Consider the following 26,318-nt stretch of genomic DNA (forward strand, 5'->3'; position numbering starts at 1 on the left):
ATCTTTCAAAAAAAAAAAAAAAGAAAAAAGAAAAAAGTTTTGTGCACAAAGATGTTCATGGCAGGATTAAATGGTAAATAATTATAAGTCCTCCAACTGTCCATGTTAATAGAGTAATAGTCAACTATATTTATGCAAATGAGTATTTTGCAGCCACTGCAAATGCTTATGGGGAGTTTTAAAAAATAAGTTGGGGGCAGCCCCGGTGGCTCAGCGGTTTAGCGCCACCTGCAGCCCAGGGCGTGATCCTGGAGACCCTGGATTGAGTCCCACGTCAGGCTCCCTGCATGGAGCCTGCTTCTCTCTCTGCCTGTGTCTCCGCCTCTCTCTGTCTCTATGAATAAATAAATAAAATCTTTAAAAATAAGTAAGTAAATAAATAAATTAATTAATTAATTAAAAGTTGGTTATAAAAAGGATCCTGTGGTGCTGGAACTGTCCACTATCTTGAATGCAGTGGTGAATACACAAACTTAAACAAGGGATGAAGTTATATAAAAATTAATATACATGCACACAAATGCATACAAGTGAAACTGGAAATCTTTTTTTTTTTTTTTTTTTTTTTTTTTTTTTTTAAATTCTTTATTTATTTATTTTTTAATTTTTTTTTTTATTTATTTATGATAGTCACAGAGAGAGAGAGAGAGGCAGAGACATAGGCAGAGGGAGAAGCAGGCTCCATGCACCGGGAGCCTGATGTGGGATTCGATCCCGGGTCTCCAGGATCACGCCCTGGGCCAAAGTCAGGCGCCAAACCGCTGCGCCACCCAGGGATCCCGAAACTGGAAATCTAAGTGAGATCACTGGATTGTATCAAGGTCAATATTCTAGTTGTGATACACTATAGTTTTGCAAAATGTTAGTTTTAGGAGATACTGGATAAAGTGTACTGTATTATTTCTCAAAACTTCACATGAATGTAAAATTATCTCAATGACACTTTCAATTAGAAAAAAAGTGAAATGATTAGGGTATAATGTTCATAGAAAAAGGCCTATCATGCCCACCAGGAGGTCTTCTTAGATTCAATTGAACATTTGGGCTCACGAGACTACCATAAGCCACAGTCTGGCATCATCTATTCACACAGATGGCCAACAAGGCAGCATCAAGCATTCCTCTTCAGCATGTTACAGTATCAGCCAAGAGCAGACAGATATGTGGGAGCCACCTGGCTTACAAGCCTCATATGCTAATAGGTTTTGTAATAATTCTATGGCATGGCTTCTAGTATCTCCACTAGGGCCATGACCGGTTATAAAAGCTACTACCCTAAAGGATATCCAAGTATGGTGTCCCATCCAGTACTTATAGTTCATTATCATTTCTTTTAGACCAGATGCAATTTATCAATCAGAGATCACTTTCCCAATAAGCAATGTTGTATGGTAGCATTTTGATACATAACACCTTTATCTGTTTATAGAAAAACAGAGCTAAGCAGTTATCCAAAAGTCAAATTCTCAGACAGTGTTGTGTCAATCCTTCCTCAATAATACTAACATAAAAATTATACAAATTTGGGACACCTGGCTGGCTCAGTCTGTAAAGCACACAACTCTTTTAAGATTTTATTTATTTGAGTGGGTGGGGGATGGGGTAACTGGGTAACAGGCATTAAGGAGGGCACTTGAGGGATGAACACTAGGTGTTACACCATATGTTGGCAAACTGAATTTAAATTAAAAAAAAAAAAAAAAAAAGATGGGAGGGCAGCCCAGGTGGCTCAGCGGTTTAGTGCCACCTTCAGCCCAGGGCGTGATCCTGGAGACCCGGGATTGAGTCCCATGTCGGGCTCCCTGCATGGAGCCTGCTTCTCCCTCTGCCTGTATCTCTGCCTCTCTCTCCCTCTCTCTGTGTATCTCATGAATAAATAAATAAAATCTTTAAAAAAAAAAAAAAGAATCACACACTCTAGTAACTGAATCAGTCAGGTGCCTCTGTTTTTTGATTACATAGAAGAATGTCACATTCTTGAGAGATACCTGCTCATTTAAGGCTAAAATGTCACAATGTCTGGAGGCATTAGTTGCTTGGCATCTGGGTGGCATAGTTGGTTGGGCATTTGATTCTTAATTTTAGCTTAGGTCACGATCTCAGGGTCATGAGATTGAGCCCTGTGTTGGGCTCTGCGCTAAGTGTGGAGCCTGCTTGAGATTCTGTCTCGCTCCCCCTCCTATCCCTCCTCCACCATGCTCTCTCTTTCTCTCTCAAATAAATAAAGCCTTAAAACAATGAATATATGAGTGTAAAGGATATATATCTGTGTAAAGGATATATGAGTATTAACTGCACTGTTTTTACAACTTTTCTGTAAGTTTGGTATTTTTCTAAATAAATTGCTGAGGGGGGCCTTTCTGCCCCTGGATGCCACCGAGTAAGCTTCGTTAAAATCTCCCCTCCCATTGCCATCATGTCTAAGTCAAAGTCTCCCAAAGAGCCTGAGCAGTTGTGGAAGCTCTTCATCGGAGGTTTGAGCTTTGAAACAACTGATGAAAGACTGAGGAGCCATTCTGAGCAATGGGGGATGCTTAGGGACTGTGTGGTAATGAGAGATCCAAACACCAAGCGCTCCAGAGGCTTTGGGTTTGTCATGAGTGCCACCGTGAAGGAGGTGGAAACAGCCATGAATACAAGGCCACACAAGGTGGATGGAAGAGTGTGGAACCAAAGAGGGCTGTCTCAAGAGAAGATTCTCAAAGACCTGGTGCTCACTTAACTGTGAAAAAGATTTTTGTTGGTGGCATTAAAGAAGACACTGAAGAACATCATCTAAGAGATTATTTTGAACAGTATGGGAAAACTGAAGTGATTGAGATCATGACTGACCAAGGCAGTGGCAAAAAGAGAGGTTTTGCTTTTGTGACATTTGATGACCATGACTCAGTAGACAAGATTGTCATTCAAAAATACCATACTGTGAATGGCCACAACTGTGAAGTAAGCAAAGCCCTATCAGGGGGATCCCTGGGTGGCTCAGCGGTTTGGCTCCTGCCTTTGGTCCAGGGCGTGAACCTGGAGACTGTGGGATCGAGTCTCACGTTGGGCTCCTTGCATGGAGCCTGCTTCTCCCTCTGCCTGTGTCTCTGCCTCTCTCTCTCTCTGTGTCTTTCATGAATAAATAAAATCTTTAAAAAAAAAAAAAAAAAAGGAAAGGAAAGCTCTATCAAAGCAAGAGATGGCTAGTGCATCATCCAGCCAAAGAGGCCGAAGTGGTTCTGGAAACTTTGGTAGTGGTCGTGGAGGTGGTTTTGGTGGGAATGACAACTTTGGTCGCGGAGGGACCTTCAGTGGTTGAGGTGGTTTCGGTGGCAGTCGAGGTGGTGGTGGATACGGTGGCAGTGGGGATGGCTATAACGGATTTGGTAATGATGGAAGCAACTTTGGAGGTGGTGGAAGCTATAACGATTTTGGCAATTACAACAATCAATCCTCAAATTTTGGACCCATGAAAGGAGGAAATTTTGGAGGCAGAAGCTCTGGCCCCTATGGTGGTGGAGGCCAATACTTTGCCAAGCCACGAAACCAAGGTGGCTATGGTGGTTCCAGCAGCAGCAGCAGCAGCTATGGCACTGGCAGAAGGTTTTAATTACTGCCAAGAAACAAAGCTTAGCAGGAGAGGAGAGCCAGAGAAGTGACAGGGAAGCTACAGGTTACAACAGAGTTGTGAACTCAGCCAAGCACAGTGGTGGCAGGGCCTAGCTGCTACAAAGAAGACATGTTTTAGACAATACTCATGTGTATGGGCAAAAAACTCGGGGACAGTATTTGTGACTAACTGTATAACAGGTTATTTTAGTTTCTGCTCTGTGGAAAGTGTAAAGCATTCCAACAAGGGTTTTAATGTAGGGTTTTTTTTTTTTTTTTTTGCACCCATGCTGTTGATTGCTAAATGTAATAGTCTGATTGTGATGCTGAATAAATGTGTCTTAAAAAAAAAAAGTTGAGGGGGGGAAAACATAACAAAATCAACATGATTAACAGTGATTTTGCCTTTAGATGGTAAACTTATGGGTGATTTTTTTCCTTCTTTTGACTTTTCTATATTTTATAAAGTGTTTGCTTTTTTAATTTTTAATTCATGAATATCTATACTTGAAGAAGTCTAAATTTGAAAACAGGCTCTGATTGAGCCCTGCATACGTGCTCAGTGGGGAGTCTGCTTGAGATTCTCTCTCTCTCTCTCTCCCTCTGCCCCTCCTCACACTAAGATGAATAAGTAAATTTAAAAAAAAAAAAGAAAAGAGGCTCTGTATTTTAAGCACACTAAAGGCAATTAACACAATTCCCATACCTGAAAAGGGGCACAATTTCCTTAATGTCCTTTAGTTTCTTGACTTCCTCATCTCGAGCAGGTGCACACAGGGTCCCCATCATGCCAATAATGAATTCTGCCAGCTTTGAAATGTCTAAGGCCCCATTCTCTGCTTCTTGCTTTATCAGATCCAGATCCAAGACCTCTGTTATCTGGTTTCTCAGTCTAGTGTGACCAGGCAGCAAGAAAGATAAGAGTGTCTACAAGAGAGCATAATCAAGTTTAATCAAAGTTTCTTAGACATCACTTTTGAATATATGCAAAGGAATTTACAATTACCCAAATAAGGGCTTATCAATTGTTACTGTAACACAATTGTTACTGTGATACATATTTTAACTTCTAACTTAACAAATCTACAGAAAATATGTTTACGAATCATTTCTTTATTTTTAAAGTAGGCTCTACACCCAACATGGGGCTCGAACTCACAATTCTGAGATGAAGAATCACATGCTCTACTGACTGAGCCATGGACACATTTCTTCTTTGATACTACTGCTAAAGATATTTGCAAAAAGAATCTTAACTTCCATTTAATGCCTTCTCTATCCCACAGACCGAAATCACTTTTTGGCCATTTTTTTTTTTTTTTTTTTAAGAAGGATCTTTTGAATTTTTTTTTTTTATTTTTTATTTATTTATGATAGTCACACACAGAGAGAGAGAGAAGCAGAGACATAGGCGGAGGGAGAAGCAGGCTCCATGTACCGGGAGCCCGACGTGGGATTTGATCCCGGGTCTCCAGGATCACGCCCCGGGCCAAAGGCAGGCGCTAAACCGCTGCGCCACCCAGGGATCCCACTTTTTGGCCATTATATACTGAATATATCCACACCTATTAAAATTTTAAAAAATCACCAATACTGTAAAGTAATTTTTTTTCTTTAAATAATTCTGTCTTAAAAAATATAAGCCTCCAGCAGTGCCTGGATGGCATCCGACTCTTGGTTTTGGCTGGTCATGAATTCAGGGTCATGAGACTAAGCCCCATGTTCGGCTCCATGCTCAGTACAGAGTCTACTTGAGATTCTCCTCCCCCTCTCCTTCTGACCCTGCCCCTGTGCATGTGTGTGCACACTCTCTCTCAAAATAAATAATTTTTTTAAAGATAAATTTTATTAGAGAGAGAGAAAGAGAGCATGCACATAAAAGCAAACATGAACAGGGAGAGGGGTAGAGGGAAAAGCAGACTCTACACTGAGCATGGAGCCAGACGTGGGGCTTGATCCCAGAACTGACTGAGTCACCAACGCACCTCTAAATAAATCTATATAAATACACACACACACACACACACACACACATACGTACATACATACCTTCATTTACAAAGTAAAGCCTTCAGGTTATCATAGCTTATTTCAAATTTTAATAAGGGCATAGAGGCAAAAATAGTTATTAATCCACATTTTAGGAAGAACTTTAACTTCTCAATCCTTCTATTTCTTTCAAGTCTTTGGCACAATAACACAGAGAGTTTGAATACTCATAACACACTAGAAAAGCACCACAATTTGCTCTTTGCCTCACCTCTTTGATTTCTCCAACAAGTTTGATGGCATGGTCATATGTTGGAGGGTCTTCACTTAGCTGGACACTCAAGCAATCCCAAAAAGCTTTATGTACAATCTCCTTTACTCTCTTCTCCAAGCTGGAAACAAATGAAAAAAGAAAAAACAAAATATTTAAGCCTCAAATCACCTTTAAAAGCACAAATTCTATGGGTTTAGGTTGAGAAAATTTTAAAATAATTTGGATGAACATCAGAAAGATGTCCCAAATATACTTGTCAATCACATATCTTATTTGTAGTTTAGTGCTTTATTTCAATAAATACCTCACAAGTGAGGTATTTAAAATAAAAAGCAATTTATTTCAAAAAATACCAAATTAATTTTCAACTAATTTGACATAAGACATTGGGCCAATTAATAGTATATAACAGTACCATATGATAAAAAGCATATCGAATAGTTCAGAACTATTTTCTTAATTTTCCCTGATACCAGCAAGTTTAACATTTTTTTGATTAGGTAGTTTAAGATAACAATTCAGCACATATAAAGACCGAAGGACTTGAAATAAAAGAAAATATAGAAATACAGAAAATATCCTATTCCTATGTGATACATGAGGGAATTGCTCAATTAGGTACCAAATTGTAATAGCTAATATATGGCATCTCATTAAAACCAATCTTTAGGGGTGCTTGGCTGGCTCAGGTGGTAGAGCATGATCTCAAGGTTAAGAGTTTGAGCCCCATGTTGGATATAGTGATTACTTAAAAATAAAATCTTAAAAAAAAAAAAAGCCCACAGTCTTTATATTGTGAAAGCAAAACAAGTAATTCTTCATTATTAAGGTGAAAAAGTACTATCTTTACAGAACATAAAAATTGTCTGTAGGGCAGCCTGGGTGGCTCAGCGGTTTAGCGCCACCTTCAGTCCAGGGCGTGATCTTGGAGACCCAGGATAGAGTCCCACATTGGGTTCCCTGCAGGGAGCCTCCTTCTCCCTCTGCCTGTGTCTCTGCTTCTCTCTCTCTCTCTCTCTGTCTCTCATGAATAAATAAAATCTTTAAAAAAATATTTGTAAAGTCATAGAAGATTCATGTTGGCAACACATAGCTTGGCAACCTAGCAGCCATTCCTCCTCCTTGGCTAACAGACTCCCAATATTTATATGGGACTTTTACAATTAAAACAGGCAATGATTTTTCTTTCTTATGACAATACATTTTAAAAGATACACCTTACAATCAAGAGTTTTAAATTCAATATGATATGTGCTAAGTGCTATGAACCTAGAGAATAATGCATAGTCCTTGTCTTTGTAGAGCTTACAATCTGGTGAAGAACACTAGTAAACCAACACTTATAGTACGATATGATAGTTACAAGCAATGAATGAAACAATACAATGAAAACACAAGATAGGACAGCTAAGTCTTAAGCAGTAGGGAGAAGCTGACATGAAAGCTGTCCACAGATTTCCTAGACCTTTTACTTATGATCAGTGGTCCTGAGATCCATTTCCAAACACTAGTAATTCCAAGTACAGATGTATTGTTGGGTGGGGTTTTTTTGGTTGTTTTGTTTTAGCAACATACAAAAGGAAAAAATACACCTAAATATACTGACACCAAGTGAAGAAGACCTTTCCAGAACTGGAAAATGGTAGAGTTCCACTAAACAAGGTAACTCAGTAACCGCCTTACCTGTCTTCTGGTAATTCAACCGGTTTAATCCGAAAGTCTCCATTTACTACAATTTCATGGGCTAAAGCCATGTTAGTGACTCCTTTCGCTGTCTCTAGAAGTTCTTCTACTGTCACAAATCGAGGAGGACTAGCTGTAACAAAACCCAGTGTAAGAGATTGCTTCTCTAGATTAAAATTTCTATTAAAGTAAGGAGTAGGCAGTGGTTCTAGTACCAGCTAATAATTTTGGTTATGCCTCTATTTATGAAAATACTCTGGCCATTTCAAACAACAGAATTTCACCTATTTCATTATTTTTTTTTAACCTAGAATCCTAAAAACGGAGACCACTTCCAACATTCAAATTATCTGTTTTTTAAATTAAGACTGGTCAGTGGAAAATGATTAAAGGAAACAGAGACTTAAGCAAACTTTTTAAGGCACAGACTATTACATTTTCCAATATGTGGAGGGTTGTTTTCCAATCTCTTTCCTACATTTCTATCTTAAATTTAGGAAAGGAAAGCCAGATTTAGGACTTCCTCAATTGCTCCCATCAGCAGTTTACATTTTGCACCACCACTAATACCATGCCAGGAACGAATCTCCCCAAATTAAAATTCTGTCAAGTAATTTAGGGTGCCAGGTACTATTCAAAAAAATGCTAAAGCCACTCACTACCCTGTATAGGATGCTAAGAATGTTTTGAAACAATAATTTGAGAGGCACTGACCTGGAGGATAACTGTATTACTTTTAAGTGAGGATGATAAGATCTAGGCTTAAAATGAGATAAATAATGTCACTGGCTTGTATGGGGTTTAATAGTTTTAAAGATCAAAAATGGGATCCGTGGGTGGTTCAGCGGTTTAGCACCTGCCTTCAGCCCAGAGCGTGATCCTGGAGTCCGGGGATCGAGTCCCACATAGGGCTCCCTTGCTTCTCCCTCTGCCTGTGTCTCTGCCTCTTTCTCTCTCTCTCTCAGGAATAAATAAAATACATTTTTAAAAAAAATCTTTATTCAGGAACGTAAGGAGAAGCTGGGAATACTTGACAAAAATTCTTCCCAGTGTTTCTACAGACTATTAGTAAAAACACTATATAAATAAATAAATAAATAAAATTTGCTTCATGGATATTGGTAAATTAAAATGAATATCCAAAAGTCAAAGCCCAGATAAGAATTCTCATTAAGATGTCAATTTCTGCCAAGTGATCTGTTGATAAAATGTAATCCCAGTAAAAATCCCAGCAAGATTTTTGTTGAAAATGCCAAAATCATCCTAAAATTTACATGGAAATGCACAGGACTTAGGGAAATGAAAACTATTATGATAAAGAATAAAGTTAGAGGACTTACACTAATTTTAAGAGTTACTATAAAGCTACAACAATCAAAACAGTGTTTCTGGCATGAAGATAGATCTATATAGAGATCAAGTGAACAGAACAGAGGACCCAGAAATAGACTGATACACATACATACATATACATGTGGTCAATGAGGCAAGATTAGTTTAACTAAACAATGCTTGAACAATTGGCTATCTGTACATAAAAGAATGACCCACAATCCTTCCCTCACATGTTAAGTGCAAAGGAACTCAAAATAGACCACAGGTCTAAATATAAGAACTAAAACTAGAAAACTCCTAGGAGAGAAAGATGAAATCCTTATCTTGAGTTAGGCAAAATTTCTTAGAGTAAGACACAAAAAATTCAACATATAAGAGAAAAAAATTGATACCTTGTGCTTTACCAAAATTCCTATCATGAAAATGAAAAAGCATGACAGATAGGAGAAAAGATATGTAAGACACACATGATAAAGGACTTGTATCCAGAATACAGAAAGAACTCTTATAACGCAAAAATAGACGACCACCAGTAAAATATGGGCAAAAGATCTGAACAGACATTTCTCCAAAGTAAATATACAAGTGGCCAATAGGCCATGAACAGCTACTGAATATCATTAATCATCAGTGTGAGATAATAGAAAAAAATATATATCGGTCTCTGCCCCTGGTTGCTGGCACAGAACTCCTAAAACCCTTCTAATTTCCTAAGTGATAAGAACGCTGGGAGCATCTTGTTTTAATATTTGGTTTTTGATCTCTTCCTTGACACCGGGCTCCTAAAACCCATGTTAAATCCTAGGTGATAAGCACAAGTAGCATGTTTTGTTCTGTTGAGGTAACTCTGAATGAGCTCCTGGGTGGCTTCTGGATGGGGACCAATTAAGACCAACCCATGATTAGAAATCTGGAATTTTCAGCCCTATCCTCTAGAGAGGGTAGCAGGGCTGAACATGGAATTAATAATTGATCATGCCTACATGAGGAAGCCTCCATAAAGTCTCAATAGCAGGGGGTTCAGAGAACTTCCAGGTTGCCAACACATCCATACTGGGAGGGTGATACGCCCCAACTTCATAGCGACAGAAGCTCCTACACTTAGGACCCTCCCAAACCTCACCCTATGTAGCTCTTCATCTAGCTGTTCATCTGTATTTATCTTTAATAAACTTGGAAACCATGTTGCCCTGAGTTCAGTGAGCCACTCTAGCAAATTAGTAGAATCCATGGAGGGGCTGTTGGAATCTAAATCTATAGTTAATTGGTCTTCTGACCTAGATTTGTGACTACTATCCAAAGCAGAAGGATGAGGGAGGGGTATTCTTATAGGACTAAGGCCTTTACCTGAGAGATCCAATGTTATCTCTGGGTAAATAGTGTCAGAATTTAGTTGAAGTGTAGGCCACCTAGCCGTGTCACAGAAAATTGCTTGGTGGGAGGAAAAACAACCCACATATTTGGTACTAGAAGTTATACATTTTGCATGAGTAGTAAAAGATACCCAGGAGAAAAACACAGGAGGAAGCACTCGGTTTTGCTCCACACAGGTAGAAAACTATAGGTTTTTCCTTTTAGAATCAGGGAAATGCAAATTAAGACCACAATGAGATACCACTGCACACCTACTAGAATGGCCAAAATTAAAGAGGCTAATCATACCAAGTCCTGACGTAGAGTGGAGCATCTGGAACTCTCATCCCTAAACAATGGCCATGAAAAATGGGTACCACCACTTTGGAAAACTGGTTCTTGGTTTCTTATAAAGTAAAACATACTCTTACCACATGACCTAGCAACCTCACTCCTAAGTCTTTACCCAAGAAAACTGAAAATATATGGCCACATGAAGAACTGTACTCAAGTGTTAATAGCAGCATCCTTCATAACAGTCAAAACCTAGAACTAATCCAAATGTTAATCAACTGCAGAATAAACAAATTGTAGTATAACCACACGACAGAATGCTACCCAGCAATAACAAAGGAATAAACTGGTACATGCAAAGACATAGGTGAATCTTAAAAGCACTATCCCAAGTTAAAGAGTCAGATACAAAAGACTACATACAGTATGATTTTATTTATTTGAAATCCTAAGGAGGGCAAAATTAGAGGACAGAAAGCAAGGAAGTGGTTGCCAAAGGCCAGAACTCATTATAGGAGGTCAGCATTACCGTGACACCCAAACCAGATACTATAAGGAAAGAAAATGATAGGTCAGTATCCCTTATGAGCACAGATGCAAAGATCCTCGACAAAATATAGCAAACCAAATTCAACAATAGAGTAAATGGATTATACACTATGATCAATTGGTGGGAAAGATTCACTGCCAAGGGGCATGGAAGTATGGGGAGGTGGTGAAAATGTTATAGCAGCTTATAATTGTGGTAGTAGTGACACAATTGTAAATGTATTGGTCAAAATTCAAATTGCATACTTAAAATTCAATTTTATTCCATATAAATTATACCTCAATAAAGCAGATTAAAAATTCAAAGGCACTGAGCAGGAATTTGCTATATGCCTGATTATTAAAGCTAATATTTTCTGTCACCATTTATCAGAAAATGAAACTTCCATTGTGGTAGGTCACCATCAAGCATCAGAAGTTATTAGACTCCATAGAGTTCTTATCTTCTTTAAGATTTTACTTTTTAAGTAATCATAACGCTCAATGTGGGACTCAAACCTGCAACCCCGGGATCAAGAGCCATGCTCCACCAACTGAGCCAGCCCGGCACACCAAATATTTATCTCTTAAAAAGAGATTCAGGGCAGCCCGGGTGGCTCAGCGGTTTAGCGCCACCTTCAGCCCAGGGCGTGATCCTGGAGACCGGGGATGGAGTCCCATGTCAGGCTCCCAACATGGAGCCTGCTTTTCCCTCTGCCTGTCTCTCTCTCGCGTGTGCTCTCTCTCTCTCTCTCACTCTCCTGTATCTCATAAATAAAATCTTTTTTTTTTTTTTTTTTTTTTATAAAGAGAGATTCAGGATAGTCACCAGGGCTTCCAAGCTTTGTTTTAACTCTGGTTTTGCAAAAATCTTCAAATGTCTAATCATCTTAAATTTATGAAATTAACAGAAACACACCAAGTTTTCACAGTAAATTTACCATTTTTCAATAATTTGGGGCATCTGGGTAATGACAAACACTGTTTGCATGTCACTTAGTCATGAAACAATGGACAGAGCAAGTCAGGAAGAAGTCCAGCTCCTTCTAGACTCTTGATGTGACCTTGAACGAGAATCATTTAAATTTTCCAGGGCCAGGGGCACCTAGGTAGTTCAGAAAGTTAAGTGTCTGTCTCTCGGTTTTAGGTCCGGTTGTGATCTCAGGGCTATGGCATCAAAACCTGCACTCAGCATTGAGTCAGCTTGGGATTCTCTCTCCATCTCCCTTTGCCCCTAAGTCTTTAAATCTTCCAGAGCCATTATTTCCTAATATGCAAAAAAGAAGACAACTGAAGAAACATTCTATGAAAGAGGAGAATCTTCCAAATTATACACAAGTGTGTTCTCAGGGTTTTGTGCATACTTGAGACAAAACAGTTTGTAACAAGTGCTGGGAACTGGACGGAACATCAGACACCAGTTTACAGGAGCTGTCCAACTTAGCAACTACTTAAAATCAAACTCATTAATGAAGGATACCTGATCCAAAAAGATAAAAGCTACAATTCTAAAATATGATCAAGATACATTACAAATCTACACACACAGGAATTGTTCACTGCATACTAATTACAGGGTTGTAAGTGGGATTATTTTGTGTTTGAGAATTCTCAAATGGCAAATGTCACCCCCAAACTACTATAGAGTGAGTATAGTGCAGCAAGGGTAAAGTTTATCCACAGAACTTACTGCACTGTGTAGCAACTGCTTGTTATTTTGTCTTCCTCACTAGACCACAAGCTCCAGGAGCAAAGAGATCACTGTGGGCCTGGCTCCCTGCTAGATTCCTGACACACAATATGCACTTAATAAATATTGACTGATTGAATTATGGTGTCTCTGTTCAGTCAAAGTTTAGTCATGACCTTTACAAATGTAAGAACTTAGGGGGGCGCCTGGCTGGCTCAGTCATAACAGTGTTATGACTCTTGTTCTCGGGGTTGTGAGTTCCCATGATAGATGTGGAGATTACTTAAATAAATAAATAAACTTAAAAAAATGTAAGAATTTAGTGTTACCATTTATCTAAGGATGTCTGGGATCTACTAATTAAATTCACAGGGGCGCCTGGCTGGCTGGCTAAGTTAGTACAGCATGCAATACTTATCTTAGGGTTAAATTTGAGCCCCATGTTGGATGTAGGGATTACTTAAAAATAAAGGGGCACCTGGGTGGCACAGTCGGTTGAGCACGTGACTCTTGGTTTTGGCTCAGGTCGTGATCTCCGGGTTGTGAGACTGAATCCCGAGTTGGGCTCTGTGCTCAGCATGGAGTCTGCTTGAGACCCTCTCTCCCTCTGCCTCTGCTTCCATCTCTCCTGCCACACATGGGTACACTCTTTCTAAAATAAGCAAATCTTTAAAAAATAAAATAAAACCTTTAAAAAAATGTAAGAAAAAAATAATAAAATAAAATAAAATAAAATAAAATAAAATAAAATAAAATAAAAAAATATAAGAACTCAGTGTCATCCATTTATCTAAGGATGACCAAGACCTACTAATTAAACTCACAAAGACCTGATTTAATAAACCAAAATGCTAAATGGAAGATATTAACTGGAAAACAGTTCTTTTTTTCATCAAAATACAGCATCTTTTATTTACTGGTCAACAGGTGATTAAACACCAGAACAGAAGGTGCTTTGTGAGCAGAGAAGCATATAGAAGTAGAGAATCTCAGAGGAGACATTAAGTTACAGTTGATTGATCCTTACCCTGAGGATCTCAATGTTTAAAGAACAGATCATCTTTTGGAATCAAGTCACCACCACAGATTAGTGTCAACCAGTTCTCACAAGCCAGCCATTTTTTCTTTTTCAATATTTTGTATCACTTACTAAAGGTTCTGCCCCCAAACTGCAATGTGTATTTGGTGGGGGGCAAGGTGAGGTGTTTTTCCTCTCATACCACCACGCAGTTGTCAGACAGCAGTTGAGTGTCCTACAATCTAATTCCATTTTGACACTATCTACCTGCAGGCAGTGTCAGATCCCATAGGTTAGGAGATAGCGGGGTACTTGCCCCCATTGCAAGTCCACATGGTCACCCGTGTTATAGATCTGAGGTTCCAATGACTCCCTCCTCAGGTTCTGTTAATTTACTATAGCAGCTCACAAAACTCAGAGAAACACTGACTTAACCACATTCATGGTTCAGTATAAAAGGAAATAAACTCAGGAGCAGCCAGATTAAGAGATGTGTAGGGCAAGGTATGGGGAAAGGGCATGTAGCTTCCATGTTCTGAGCATGCCACCCTCCCAGTACCACCACGTGTTCACCAACCCAGAAGCTCTCCCAACACAGTCCTTTTGGGTTTTTAATGGAGGCTTCATTATATAGGCACGATTGATTAAATCACTGGCCATTGGCTGTCTCAGTTGGTTAAGCAGCCAAATCTTGATTTCAGCTCAGGTCATGATCTAAGGGTCTTGGGATCAAGCTCCATGGTTCCTGGGGAGTCTGCTTAAGGATTCTCTCTTTGCCTCTCCCCACTGTGTGCCTCTGTGTGTGCTTGTGTTCATGTGCTCGCATGTACCCTCCCATGCTCTCATTCTCTCTCTGGATCTCAAATAAATCTTAAAAAAAAAAAAAAAAGTCACTGGCCACAGGCAATTGATTCATCTTCCAGCCCCCTCTCACCACTCTGGAGGTTGGAGAATGGGACTTTGATCACATGACTTGGTCCCCTGGCAACCAGTCCCCCCTCCTTTGGTTACCTGGGTGCTCTCCAAAAGTCACTCGTTAACATAACAAAAGACTCCTTTCTAGAGCTCATCACTTAGGAGATTCCAAAGGAGCTCTTCGCCAGAAACTGGACAAACACTAAATATATTTATTTTATAAATCCCATGATCACAGTTGCCAATAGCAATTCTATCCTTAAAATATTACTCTATTATAATTTTCAAGACTAAAGGTTATCTTTTTGCTCGTTACATTTTAATTCGTAGAATTCCAGAAGTGATTTTAGAGTTACTATAAACTCAAATGTCCGCAAACAGTTTCTTATTTTATAAATTCTTAATTTATGCTCTATGTGTGATCAGTGATGCTTCCTGATGTGGCCCCCAGACTATGGGGTCTGAGCTTTACCACAGAGGCCCACAGCCCTATGCCTACCTATTATGATAAGGAGAAAGAGCAAGGAAGCCAGAGGAATATTTTAGGGCACTGATTTTATATCTTGTTTTGGTATAGGCTTCTGTGAGAATTTAATGAAATCCTCCATGATTTTCTTCCTAAAAAATGCATATGCACACAAATTTTGATATACTTTTCTGGCTGTTCCTATGACCCCCTATCAACTCGATCAAGGTCCCAGGATAAGGACTCTTGCTTAAAGGCATAACTGTATACAATCTCAGATAATGTAGCCTAGTGTTGGCTTGACATTAATTTGGAGTCATGCCATTAGACAGACAGGATGCCAAAGGCAAAGCCATCAATCAAAGAATGACTAAAGATCTAAACCAAAGGTCCTCCTTTATCAGAAACTGTAAAGAATAAAACCATTACTATACATCCAAATTATAGCAATCAGTCCTGGTATCTTTAAATGCAACAGATGACAAGCCAGTAGTATTAACAACTAATATTTATCAAGCATTTATTAGGTGCCAAGCACTATTCTAAATGCTTCATATGAATTCATTTAATCTTTACAATCATCCTAAGAGATAAGTGTATTTTCCTCATTTTAAAAATAAGAAAACAGGGCACCTGGCTGGCTCAGTCATTAGAATATGTGACTCTTAATCTCATAGTTGTAAGTTCAAGTCCCATGTTGGGTATAACGATGAGGTAAAAATAAAATCTTAAGAAATAAAAAGTAAAAAATAAATAAATAAAAATGAGACAGCAGAAGTCTAGCTATACATATTGGAGACCAATATGACCAAGGTCATATTTGCTTACAGTGAGGTCTTTGTACACTTTGCTTGCTGGGAGAGCCTGCCTTTTTTTTCCAAAAATAATTTTTTTTCTGTAAGGCCTAACACATGCATGATAGACTGTTATTAACAGCATGTTTCCCTGAACCTACCAGTATACCTATCAAAATCTATGTGATACTAAACCATTATAAGATGGGGTCCATAATGTTTGCTGTAAGAATACTATGTTGAGGGGCACCTGGGTGGCTCAGTCAGTTAAGTGTCTGCCTTCGGCTCATGTCATGATCTTATGGTCCTGGGATTGAGCCCTATGTTGGGCTGCCTGCTCAGTGGGCAGTCTGCTTCTCCCTCTCCTTCTACCCCTCCCCCAGCTCATGCTCTCTCTCTTTCTCTCTCAAATAAAATCTTTTTTTTTTTAAGATTTTATCTATTTATTCATGAGAGATGCAGAGAGAGAGAGAGAGAGAGAGAGAGAGAGAGGCAGAGACACAGGCAGAGGGAGAAGCAGGCTCCATGCAGGGAGCCCGACGTGGGACTCGACCCTGGGTCTCCAGGACCATACCCTGGGCTGAAGGTGGCGCTAAACCGCTGAGCCACCAGGGCTGCCCTCAAATAAATAAAATCTTAAACAAACAATCAAAAAAGAATACTATGTTGAGGGGTGCCTGGCTGGCTCAGTCAGTAGAGCATGCAACTCTTGCTCTCAGAGTCGTGAGTTCAAGCCCCACATTGGGTGTAAAGCTTCCTTCACTGAAAAGAAAAAAGAAAAGAATACTGTGCGGACTAATAAATTACCTGGGAAGGGCTTTAATCATTTTAAAAGAAACATACCTCAAACCCAAAAATGTTCATGCTTCTTTCAAATATGAAGAACTACTGATCATCTACACTTTAAAGAGATAACATCAGCACTGACATTCTTAGACTATGACACTTCCTCTTAAAACTTTCATTTTTGGACTCACTTCAAAAAGCTTAAGTATTCTTAATAAAAGACATGAGTTGGGGCGACTGCTGGGAATACTTGCGGAAACTACCACCCTTTCATCCGCGAGCCTGCTCCCTGCCAGGGATCTGAAATGACTTCACCACACACTCAGCAAGCTGAATCCCCTCAACTTCGTGGGAACTAAGCCCCCAGGCAGTGAAGTTAGGGTGTGGTGACCTCACTCACATTCAAAACCTATTTCTTTTTTAACCTGCACAAGCACAGTCCTGGCTGGAACCTGCCTCAGACTTTTCAGATGCTTTTTAAATTAAAGCTACAATTTGCACTCCACCCTCTTTCTCAGAGCACTTCAGAGAAAGTGGAATATTATGGAGACTGCAGGAAGACAGGAATATTCTGGACATTATCCTGAAATTTTAATTTCTCAAGCAATTGAAAACCCACAAATGACTAGGCTGCCAGCGGAGAAACTTGCTATTCTTAAATGCCAGTTATTGGCAATGATATCACAGTATTAGAACCCTGCTCAGGGCCACAAGGAAGCCTAATCAAAACATCATCTGAAAACAGTAATATTGCTTCTAACCAAAGTCAAATCTGCTTACAGTGAGGTCTTTGCACTCTTCGGGTGCTGGGAGAGCCCGACTTTGTTTTCTGTAAAGCTTCATCAGAACCTTCCACAGCATCTTCAAGGTCTTGCTCAGAACCATTCGATTTTGATTTTCCTGCTTCATTTATATTGGGCTTGTCAGGGTTTTCAGACATTCTCAATTAAGTTTATTCACTTCCCTAGGAAAGAAAGACAAAGTGAACCACACGTTCTAGCTCTGTCACTAACTAGCAGTGTGACTCTGGGCAAATCAGTTATTCTCTTTGGGTTTCAATTTTCTCACCTGTAAAAATGAATCGGCTTGCAGAGACCTTATCCAGCTATCATACTCTACCTCAGTGATTTAACAGATTATTTGTAAAACTATGCTTGTAATGTATCAAATCTATGGACCTGTACTTCAGATACAGAGTAACAAGTTTGAGTATTTTTGTCTCACTTTTAAGTACCACGTCAAAAGAAAACAGGACCTTACATTGTTGGAAGATAATACTATCAACTGCCTGCTTCTATTTTAATCAAAGAGTGATTCTTCAATTTTTTACTTTCATTCCTGAGAGCTGATAGGCAAAGTCTCTGAAAATCATGCTTTTAACTTGGGCTTCCAATTGAATACACTGGACTGAGGAGCTGGTTCTCTGATTCTGGATAAGAAATCGAGGGATGACACAAGGCGGAATCTTACAAAGCACGTAAGAATGTGTGGGGCAAATATTTTTATTAACTTCTTGCCAGTCAGCAGGAAAAGATGGTAAGGAGGAAGCTGCAGACAACCACAATGTACCGGTTGGGGTGGGGTTTTAATTTTTTTAAGTTGCTGGTTAGAACAAGAATAATACTTAATACATCGGTTTGGGCCAGTTAAAAAAGGCCTGAAATAGTATCCTCTTTTTACTGTAAAAGTTTTTGTCAAGTTTTCCTCACCAACCCCCCCCCCCCAGTTCTTTCCTAGAGTTCTCTCTTCCTAAGGTATTTCTAATTAAGAGAGAAGCTAGACACGTTTCTGCATTCATAATTCTGCAAATAATTAGTATTTGTACCATCAGCACTTGGAGATCACAAACCATTTTCATAAACACTAATTAGCCTTTATTGTACACCTGGAGGGCAATGCAGGGATCAAAAGAAATGTTGACTGCTTTCAAAAGGTCTGGCAGGCTCTCTTGCACATTAGAGAAGAATCACTTGATTTAATTATCTGAAATTTCAGATCCCTCCATTAAATAGAATGAAGTTACTGGAATTGACATTTTCAGGCCTGTATTTTTTTTCCCAGGCCTGTATTATTAATATGAGGGTTGCTTTATTGCAGTTCCCCCTTACCTTCCAATATCCCACTCCAGACACCCATCTCCTCTGTCTTAAATCCTATTAGGCTCTGGATATGCTCCAAGATCCAAAAGATAACACTACCAGCATATTCTATGAGAAAGGACAAACACACACACACACACACACACACACACACACACACACACTTCTAATTTTATCTTTCACATGCTGAGAATGAGCTCAGAAAGGATGAAGTAACTCTTACTGCACAGTGAGGAGGAAGGCATGCTTTCCTGGTCTCTAACACTCAGTTTAGTAAACTAACCCCATCCTTTTAAGGTGCAGCTCAGGTCTTATTCCTCCCAGGACACCTTTCCCACAGTGTGTGCACCTTTCTCTGAACTCTCGTAGGGCCAGTTACTGCACATTTGGCATGCATCATTGCCTTAGATCTGATTCAATATATATACTTTTTTTTGTTTGTTTGTTTTTTAATATATATACTTATTTAAGTAGGTTTGGAGAGGGATGCTTGGGTGGCTCAGTCAGTTAAGTGTCTGCCTTGGGTTCAGGTCATGATCTCAGGGTCGTGGGACCCAGCCACACCCAGGGCTCCCTGCTCAGTGGGGAGTCTGCTTCTCCCTCTGCCCCTCCCCCTGCTCATGCTCTCTCGTGTGCGCACGTGCTCTCTCTCTCTCTCTCTCTCGAATAAATAAATAACCTTTTAAAAAAAATAGGTCTGGAAAGGGAAACACACTCACAAGGAAACAGTGAAACTTAAGCCTTGGTGACATGATAAAACCAGTAAGAGAGCACAGCACAGGGAGAAATGAATTCTGCCTGGAAGGAGGTTGGGATAAGCTTTCCAGAAAAGGTGACATTTGAGTTCTTTTAAAACAAGCAGGATTTATGGGACACCTGGGTGGCTCAGCGGTTGAGCATCTGCTTTGGGCTCCGGGCGTGATTCTGGAGACCCGGGATCCAGTCCCACATCAAGCTCCCTAAATGGAGCCTGCTTCTCCCCCTGCCTGCGTCTCTCACAAATAAATAAAATCTTTAAAAATAAAAAAATAAAAATAGCAGGATTTCACCCAATTAATAAGTGTCTAGAGTGAAAGAGGAGGTGAGAAGGGGGACATTGGGACGCCTGGGTGGCTCAGCGGCTTGGCGCCTGCCTTCAGCCCAGAGTGTAATCCTGGAGACCCTGGATCGAGTCCCACATTGGGCTCCCTGCACAGAGCCTGCTTCTCCCTCTGCCTGTGTCTCCATTAATAAATAAAATCTTTAAAAAAAAAAAAAAAGAAAAGAAAAGGGGGGCATTTTACTCAGAGGGCACACGTGAAGGCACAGGAAGATGAGAACAAGTGGCCCACGCTGAAGAGGGAAAGATGGGTTGGGGAGAGCCTGTGAAATGGCTAGTTTTATTTAAAAAACAAAAACTGAAAAAAGGAAAACTGTGTGGAGGTTCCTTAAAGAGTTAACAATAGATCTGCCCTAGACCCAGCAACTGCACTGCTGGGGATTTACCCCAAAGATACAGATGCACTGAAATGCCGGGACACCTGCACCCCGATGTTTGTAGCAGCAATGTCCACAATAACCACACTGTGGAAGGAGCCTCAGTGTCCATCAAAAGATGAATGGATGAAGAAGATGTGGTTTACGTATACAATGGAATATTCCTCAGCCATGAGAAACGACAAATACCCACCATTTGCTTCGACGTGGATGGAACGGGAGGATATTATGCTGAGTGAAGTAAGTCAATCGGAGAAGGTGAAACATTATATGGTCTCATTCATTTGGGGAATATAAAAAATAGTGAAAGGGAATAAAGGCGAAAGGAGAAAAAAATGAGTGGGAAATATCAGGGAGGGAGACAGAACATGAGAGACTCCTAACTCTGGGAAACGAACAAGGGGTGGTGGAAAGGGAGGCGGGCGGGGAGGTGGGGGTGACTGGGTGACGGGCACTGAGGGGGGCGCTTGATGGGATGAGCACTGGGTGTTATGCTACATGTTGGCAAATTGAACTCCAATAAAAAAAGAAAGAAAAAAAAAAAAAACGAAAAAAACCCCACACAACTCTTCACCTAGATTTTTGACTTCTCCGTTCCCACCAACCGTATTTCCCACACATGCTGCGTCCGTGGTAAGCCTGCCTTCCAGACGCCCACTGAGTATCTGTTGACAGCTGTGTCCTCCCCGCGAGGTCGGCGCGTGTGGAGGGAAGCGTGGGCGTTGGCCTCAGGCGGACCCGGGTTCCAATTCGGACCCTTCCCTCGCTGTGGAACTTCAGTTTCCTCATCTGCCAACCAAACGCAGCGACCTACTCCTTGGATGGGGGGGGGGGGGGGTGGTCGGGACGACGGGCGCGCACCGCGGCGGCCGCGACAGGGCTGCCGGGGGCGCGGCTCTCAGCTGCTCCTTCATTCCAGCAGCTCCTGCTCCGCCCGACAAGGGGCCCGAGGGGAGGTCGTCGCGCGCGCCGCCGCCACAGACTCCTCACAGGAAGGGTCTGTCAGCAAAGGCAAGGCGCTCGGTCCGCCGACGCCGGGCCCGCTCCCTCCCGCAGCCGGCGCCCCTCGCCCCCGGGCTCCGATGTAAACAACCGTGCGGGCGGCGGCGGGCGGCGGGGCGGCCCCGAGGGGAGGGACAAAGGCCGCCCTACGCCGCCACCCGCCGCGGCCCCTGCCTCTCCCTCCTCCACCCGACCGCGCGGGACCCGACCTGCCCGGAGGAGCCGAAGAAATGCCTGTGACTCGCACCTGGCGCCTCCCGTGCGGGCCCCGCGGGGCTGCCGGCCTCCGTGCGCGTCCCTCACCTGCCGCGGAGTCGGCGTTCTCCCTCCTGCAGCTCGGGCCGGAGCGAGGCGGAGGCGCGGAGCGACGCGCGGCGAGCACGGGATGCTTCAGCCTCCGCCCTTCTGAGGCCGCATCCCCCGGCGCGCTGCGGGCCGTCCTCCCAGCCCGGCTCCGGTGGGCAGCGGCCAGCGCGGTCGCCCCTCCAGCGTCGCCGAGGAGGACGCAGCCCTCTAGCCTGGAGGCCCCCGCCCCTCGTAGGGCGGCGCCATGTTTCCGTACGGAAAGGCGTGGGGTGGGGGGGCGCGGTCCCGTGCGGGCCGAGGGCGCTCAGCGGGCGGGGGCTCGAGCCGGGAGACGCCATGTTTCCGTACGGAGACTCGGAGTCGGCCGGCGGGGCTCAGTGGGAGGGTGGCTCCGAGCCGGGCGGCGCCCGCCCCGTGCTGGGCGGCGCCATGTTTCCGTACGGAAGGGTGGGCGCCGCTGGAGTGTGAGGCGGGAGCGGAGCACGTGGTAGAGGCTGCGCGGACTCCGTCAAGGGAAAGAAGGAGACCGGCCGCGAATCCGTGAGCTCGTTCAGAGCCTCCCCCGCTCGGGTCTTCAGGCTTCGGTAGTACCGTCGTCGGGTTTCCGTAGCTGCACGTTGTTTACTATTACCTCAGTTTGGAAAAAAAAACCAGGTAGCCGAGGCTCCCTTCAGTGGCACAGAGTCACTGTCGGGGGGCGGGGCGGGGGAGGTCATCGCTTCTATCTAAGTGGCTGCCACACTTTGTCGACAGAAAGAGCGAGACTTCAGCCCCGCAGAGACGCGGGGCGAGGGGACGAAGGGCTCCGGTGACGGTCCAGCCTGGTGTCGGTAAGGCGTGCGCGCTTGCAGGCATTTTAGGACCTGGGAGTTCTGGAAGGGAAGCCGCGGTGCCGAGCCAGGCGGGTTCCGGAGCCTCGGCTCCCTCCGTCACAGGCACTGGGGGCCGCGATTATCTCAGCGCTGGACTGGAGGCTGCTCCAAAAAAACAAAAAACAAAAAAAAGGGGCTTTTCTCACCTTTTTTAGCAGTTCGATCGCGAACTACGTGAATAGGAACAGTTTTTGTACCTAAGCTTTTTTTTTTTTTTAAGATTTTATTTATTTATTCATGAAAGACACACAGAGAGAGAAGCAGGTTCCATGCAGGGAGCCCGACGTGGGACTCGATCCTGGGTCTCCAGGATCACACCCTGGGCCAAATGCAAGCACTAAACCACTGAGCCACCCAGGGATCCCTATAGCTAATCTTAAAAAAATAAAAGCTATGTGGGTTTTTTTTTTTTTTTTGTGATTTGTAAAAATTCTTACTTTTATTTATTTTATATGACTTTTTAGTGGAGTTTGATATGCCAACATATAGCATAACCCCCAGTGCTCATCTCGTCAAGTGCCCCCCTCAGTCACCACAACCCCCCCTCCAACCTCCCTTCCACTACCCCTTGTTCGCTTCCCAGAGTTAGGAGTCTCTCATGTTCTGTCACCCTCACTGATTCTTTTCTTTTCTTTTCTTTTTTTAAGATTTTCTTTATTCATGAGAGACACAGAAGAGGGGCAGAGACACAGGCAGAGGGAGAAGCAGGCTCCATACATGGAGCCGGATGTGGGACTCGATCTGGGGTCTCCAGGATCACACCCTGGGCCGAATGTGGCGCTAAACCGCTGAGCCACCCGGGCTGCCCCTCACTGATGTTTTCCACTCATTTTCTCTCCTTTACCCTTTATTCCCTTTCACTATGTCTTATACTCCCTGAATTAATGAACATATAATGTTTGTCCTTCTCCAATTGACTGACTTCACTCAGCATAACACCCTCCAGTTCCATCCACCTAAAGCAAATGGTGGGTATCTGTCGTTTCTAATGGTTGAAAGCTTGTGATTCTTAACTGTTCAATTGAAAAAATGCTGCAAGACTGAGCATAAGTCACGTATGCCTTAATTAAGCAAAATGATGGTAATAAGTCTACCCATAGCCTATAAAACTTGTTAAATTTAACTAGAAAAGCAAGATTTAGTGAAATTAGTGCTCTCAGACACTGCTGAATAGATCACACGTGGGCAGGTACTCCTGGAGTCTTGAAAGCTTAGTGCAATACAACACCCTCCAACCTTTCAACTGCCACATGAGGTTTTTTTTTTTTTTCTTACATACGCACATGAAAGTCCTCAGATGAGGATTCACTTTAGGAGAGGGGAAAAAAAAAAAAAAAAGCCAAAAGCCTTAAGATACTCAACTGGAATAAAGATTCACCAAAGAAAATACTCAGTTTTCACTTCTGAGTCCAGACTAATATACCAAAGAGTCTCTAGATGAGTGGTTCTCAACCCTGACTACACCCTAAAATCCTCTGGGGGTAGGGGAGTATTCTAAAACGATTATCTGAAACTCTGGGGGTGATGCCAGGGAAAAACTAAGCTTTCTAGGTGATTCCAACGTGCAGCCGGTTAAGAACCACGTCGCTAGAGAGATCCACTCTTCCCCTCACCCCATCCCTACTGAGAGTCTACTACCTTCTTGTAGGGAATAATATAAACAGTTTTCACTTCTGGAGGTGACATTGCTACACTATCAAAACCAGTAGTTTCACTTGTAATGGTTTCTTATCTTCTGATAGATCTGGAACTGTTTCCTTTAAATATTAAGAACCTATTGACACAATTTTTTTGGCTGCAAGTACCGGAAACTCAAATTACCTCAAAATAGAGTTCACTGCAAGGCTAGGTAGGGTTGGGAAGGAGAAAGCTGGCAGCTGTTCTAGAGATCAGTACTGTTGTCATCTCCCCAAGACACACAGGATGGTTCTCATCACATCTCTGCTCCTTGCTGCGATCTCCTGCACTCTTCTGAATCACAGGCTGGTTTCTCTATTTTCTTAGTTGTTACTCCCTTCTATTTTTTATTTTTTATTATTTTTTTTATTTATTTATGATAGTCACACACAGAGAGAGAGAGGCAGAGACACAGGCAGAGGGAGAAGCAGGCCCCATGTACCGGGAGCCCGACGTGGGATTCGATCCCGGGTCTCCAGGATCGCGCCCTGGGCCAAAGGCAGGCGCCAAACCGCTGTGCCACCCAGGGATCCCTATTTTTTATTTTTTCTATATAGAATTTCCTTGGCAAAGCTGACTTTTGTGTAAAATCAGTCCTATGCCTATAGGGAAGTTGTCCTTGGATCAGTGCTCAGCCCAGGTCTACTCAGCTAAGGTGGTGGCAAGGCTCACGGTCACCTAGGCACGAGGTGTATAAGTGGGGATGGGTCCCCAGGGGATATGGATGAGTGAATGAGGGCACACAGCAAGCAGCTGACAGTCGAGGGATACGGAATGGTTGCCCACAGCATTCAGGGTAGCACACGACCTACACCTTAAAACTCTTGACCATGCTCGCAGTAAATAGAGCCAATTTTTCTTAAAATTTTATTCTTGTAGGACGCCTGGGTGGCTTGGTTGGTTGGGTGTCTGCCTTCGGCTCAGGTCATGATCTTGGGGTCTTGGAATCAAGCCCTGCATTGGGCTCACTGCTTAGCAGGGAGTCTGCTTCTCCCTTTTCCTCTGTCCCCTCCCTTGCTTGTTTTCACTCTCTCTTCTCAAATCTTAAAAAAACAAAAACTATTCTTTCTTAGGAAGTTTGAGGTAAACTGGTCTTGCTAGGTTTTCTGTGAAATTATAATTCTATTAGAATGATACTGCTTCTAGGGACATGAATGTAATAACTAGGCGGTTAGTTCTGGCTTCCCCTGAAGAAGTGGTGTTAGTTTTGTTTGCCAAATAATCATTCAATTATGTGCAAAGTAAAGGTTGCAAGTCAGATAGTACACACAGTTGCTCTGCACTCATGTACAGTCTCTAGATGGATTAGTCGTTTTCAACCCTGATTACACCTGAGAATCTCCTAGGGGGCAGGAGTTCTAAAATGATCATCTGAGACTCCAGGGGTGATGTGAGGGAAGAACTGTTAAATTTCACAGGTGATCTGAGTGTTCAGCCAGGCAAGAACCACCTCCACGCCCCGAATGTGGTCTCATCACACTTTCAGTAATTTCTGAAAACTTCCTAAACACTTAAGTCACGAACCATCTTCTCTTTTTCACATAGTAAAGACAACTGCCTTCCCTTACCTATGAAAACCAAAACCAAGAAACCTGACAAAGTTATTCCCTGCTTTATTAGGAGAACAGGAATCACAGATACAGAGTCCTCAACCTTCTATTCAAAGACTAGTTGGTATCAGATGTTAGAAAATAAGATTGACGTAGTAGCATATTGGCGCATCATTTGAATTCTCCCTGCCGCTCTTTTAAGATTTTTTCTTTTTAAGTAATCTCTATACCCAGCGTAGGGTTCAAAAGCACAACCCAGAGGTCAAGTCACACACATCAAATGACTAAACCAGCCTAGTGCCCTTCCTACCTCTCTTTAAAAGTCAAAGTAGGGATGCCTGGATGGCTCAGTGGTTGTGTGTGCCTTCAGCTCAGGTACTAATCCAGGATCAAGTCCCACATTGGGCTCCTTGCTTCTTCCTCTGCCTATATCTCTGCCTCTCTCTTGCTCTGTGTCTCTCATGGATAAATAAATAAAATCTTTTAAACAAAGTCGAAGTAGAAAAATTGTTTCCTTTTAATCTTTTAATTATTGTATGGATGAAGTTTCAAATTGTAATTGTAGTATATTGCTGGTCTATTTACCAAATATATCTTGATAGTGCAGTTCCAAAATAATC

The 26,318-nt window shown here is 42.2% G+C and overlaps 1 protein-coding gene and 1 long non-coding RNA gene across 6 annotated transcripts in view; one reads left to right on the forward strand and one right to left on the reverse strand.

Annotated features, from left to right (window-relative positions):
- Positions 1-21,794, reverse strand: part of TCP11L1 (t-complex 11 like 1) — a 36,586-nt gene extending 14,792 nt beyond the window's left edge. The window contains exons 1-5 of one of the 3 annotated variants that reach the window (XM_038563077.1): positions 21,597-21,794; positions 17,497-17,680; positions 7,538-7,670; positions 5,852-5,972; positions 4,298-4,518 (exon numbers count right to left, since the gene is read on the reverse strand). In XM_038563077.1, the coding sequence (XP_038419005.1) occupies positions 4,298-4,518; positions 5,852-5,972; positions 7,538-7,670; positions 17,497-17,656 (635 nt within the window). In that variant the 5' untranslated portion in view covers positions 17,657-17,680; positions 21,597-21,794. Of the gene's footprint in view, positions 1-4,297; positions 4,519-5,851; positions 5,973-7,537; positions 7,671-17,496; positions 17,681-20,865; positions 21,062-21,540 lie in introns of those variants that run through there. The other 2 variants (XM_038563078.1, XM_038563076.1) reach the window with 2 other exon arrangements.
- Positions 21,795-21,937: 143 nt separating this feature from the next.
- LOC119864216 overlaps positions 21,938-26,318 on the forward strand; it is a 36,094-nt gene continuing 31,713 nt past the window's right edge. For all 3 annotated transcript variants that reach the window (XR_005373401.1, XR_005373403.1, XR_005373402.1), the window contains exons 1-2: positions 21,938-22,253; positions 22,330-22,429. This is a non-coding gene — a long non-coding RNA (uncharacterized LOC119864216). The remainder of the gene's footprint in view (positions 22,254-22,329; positions 22,430-26,318) is intronic.

Source organism: Canis lupus, chromosome 18, assembly GCF_011100685.1.
Source record: "Canis lupus familiaris isolate Mischka breed German Shepherd chromosome 18, alternate assembly UU_Cfam_GSD_1.0, whole genome shotgun sequence".
Lineage (NCBI taxonomy): Eukaryota > Metazoa > Chordata > Mammalia > Carnivora > Canidae > Canis > Canis lupus.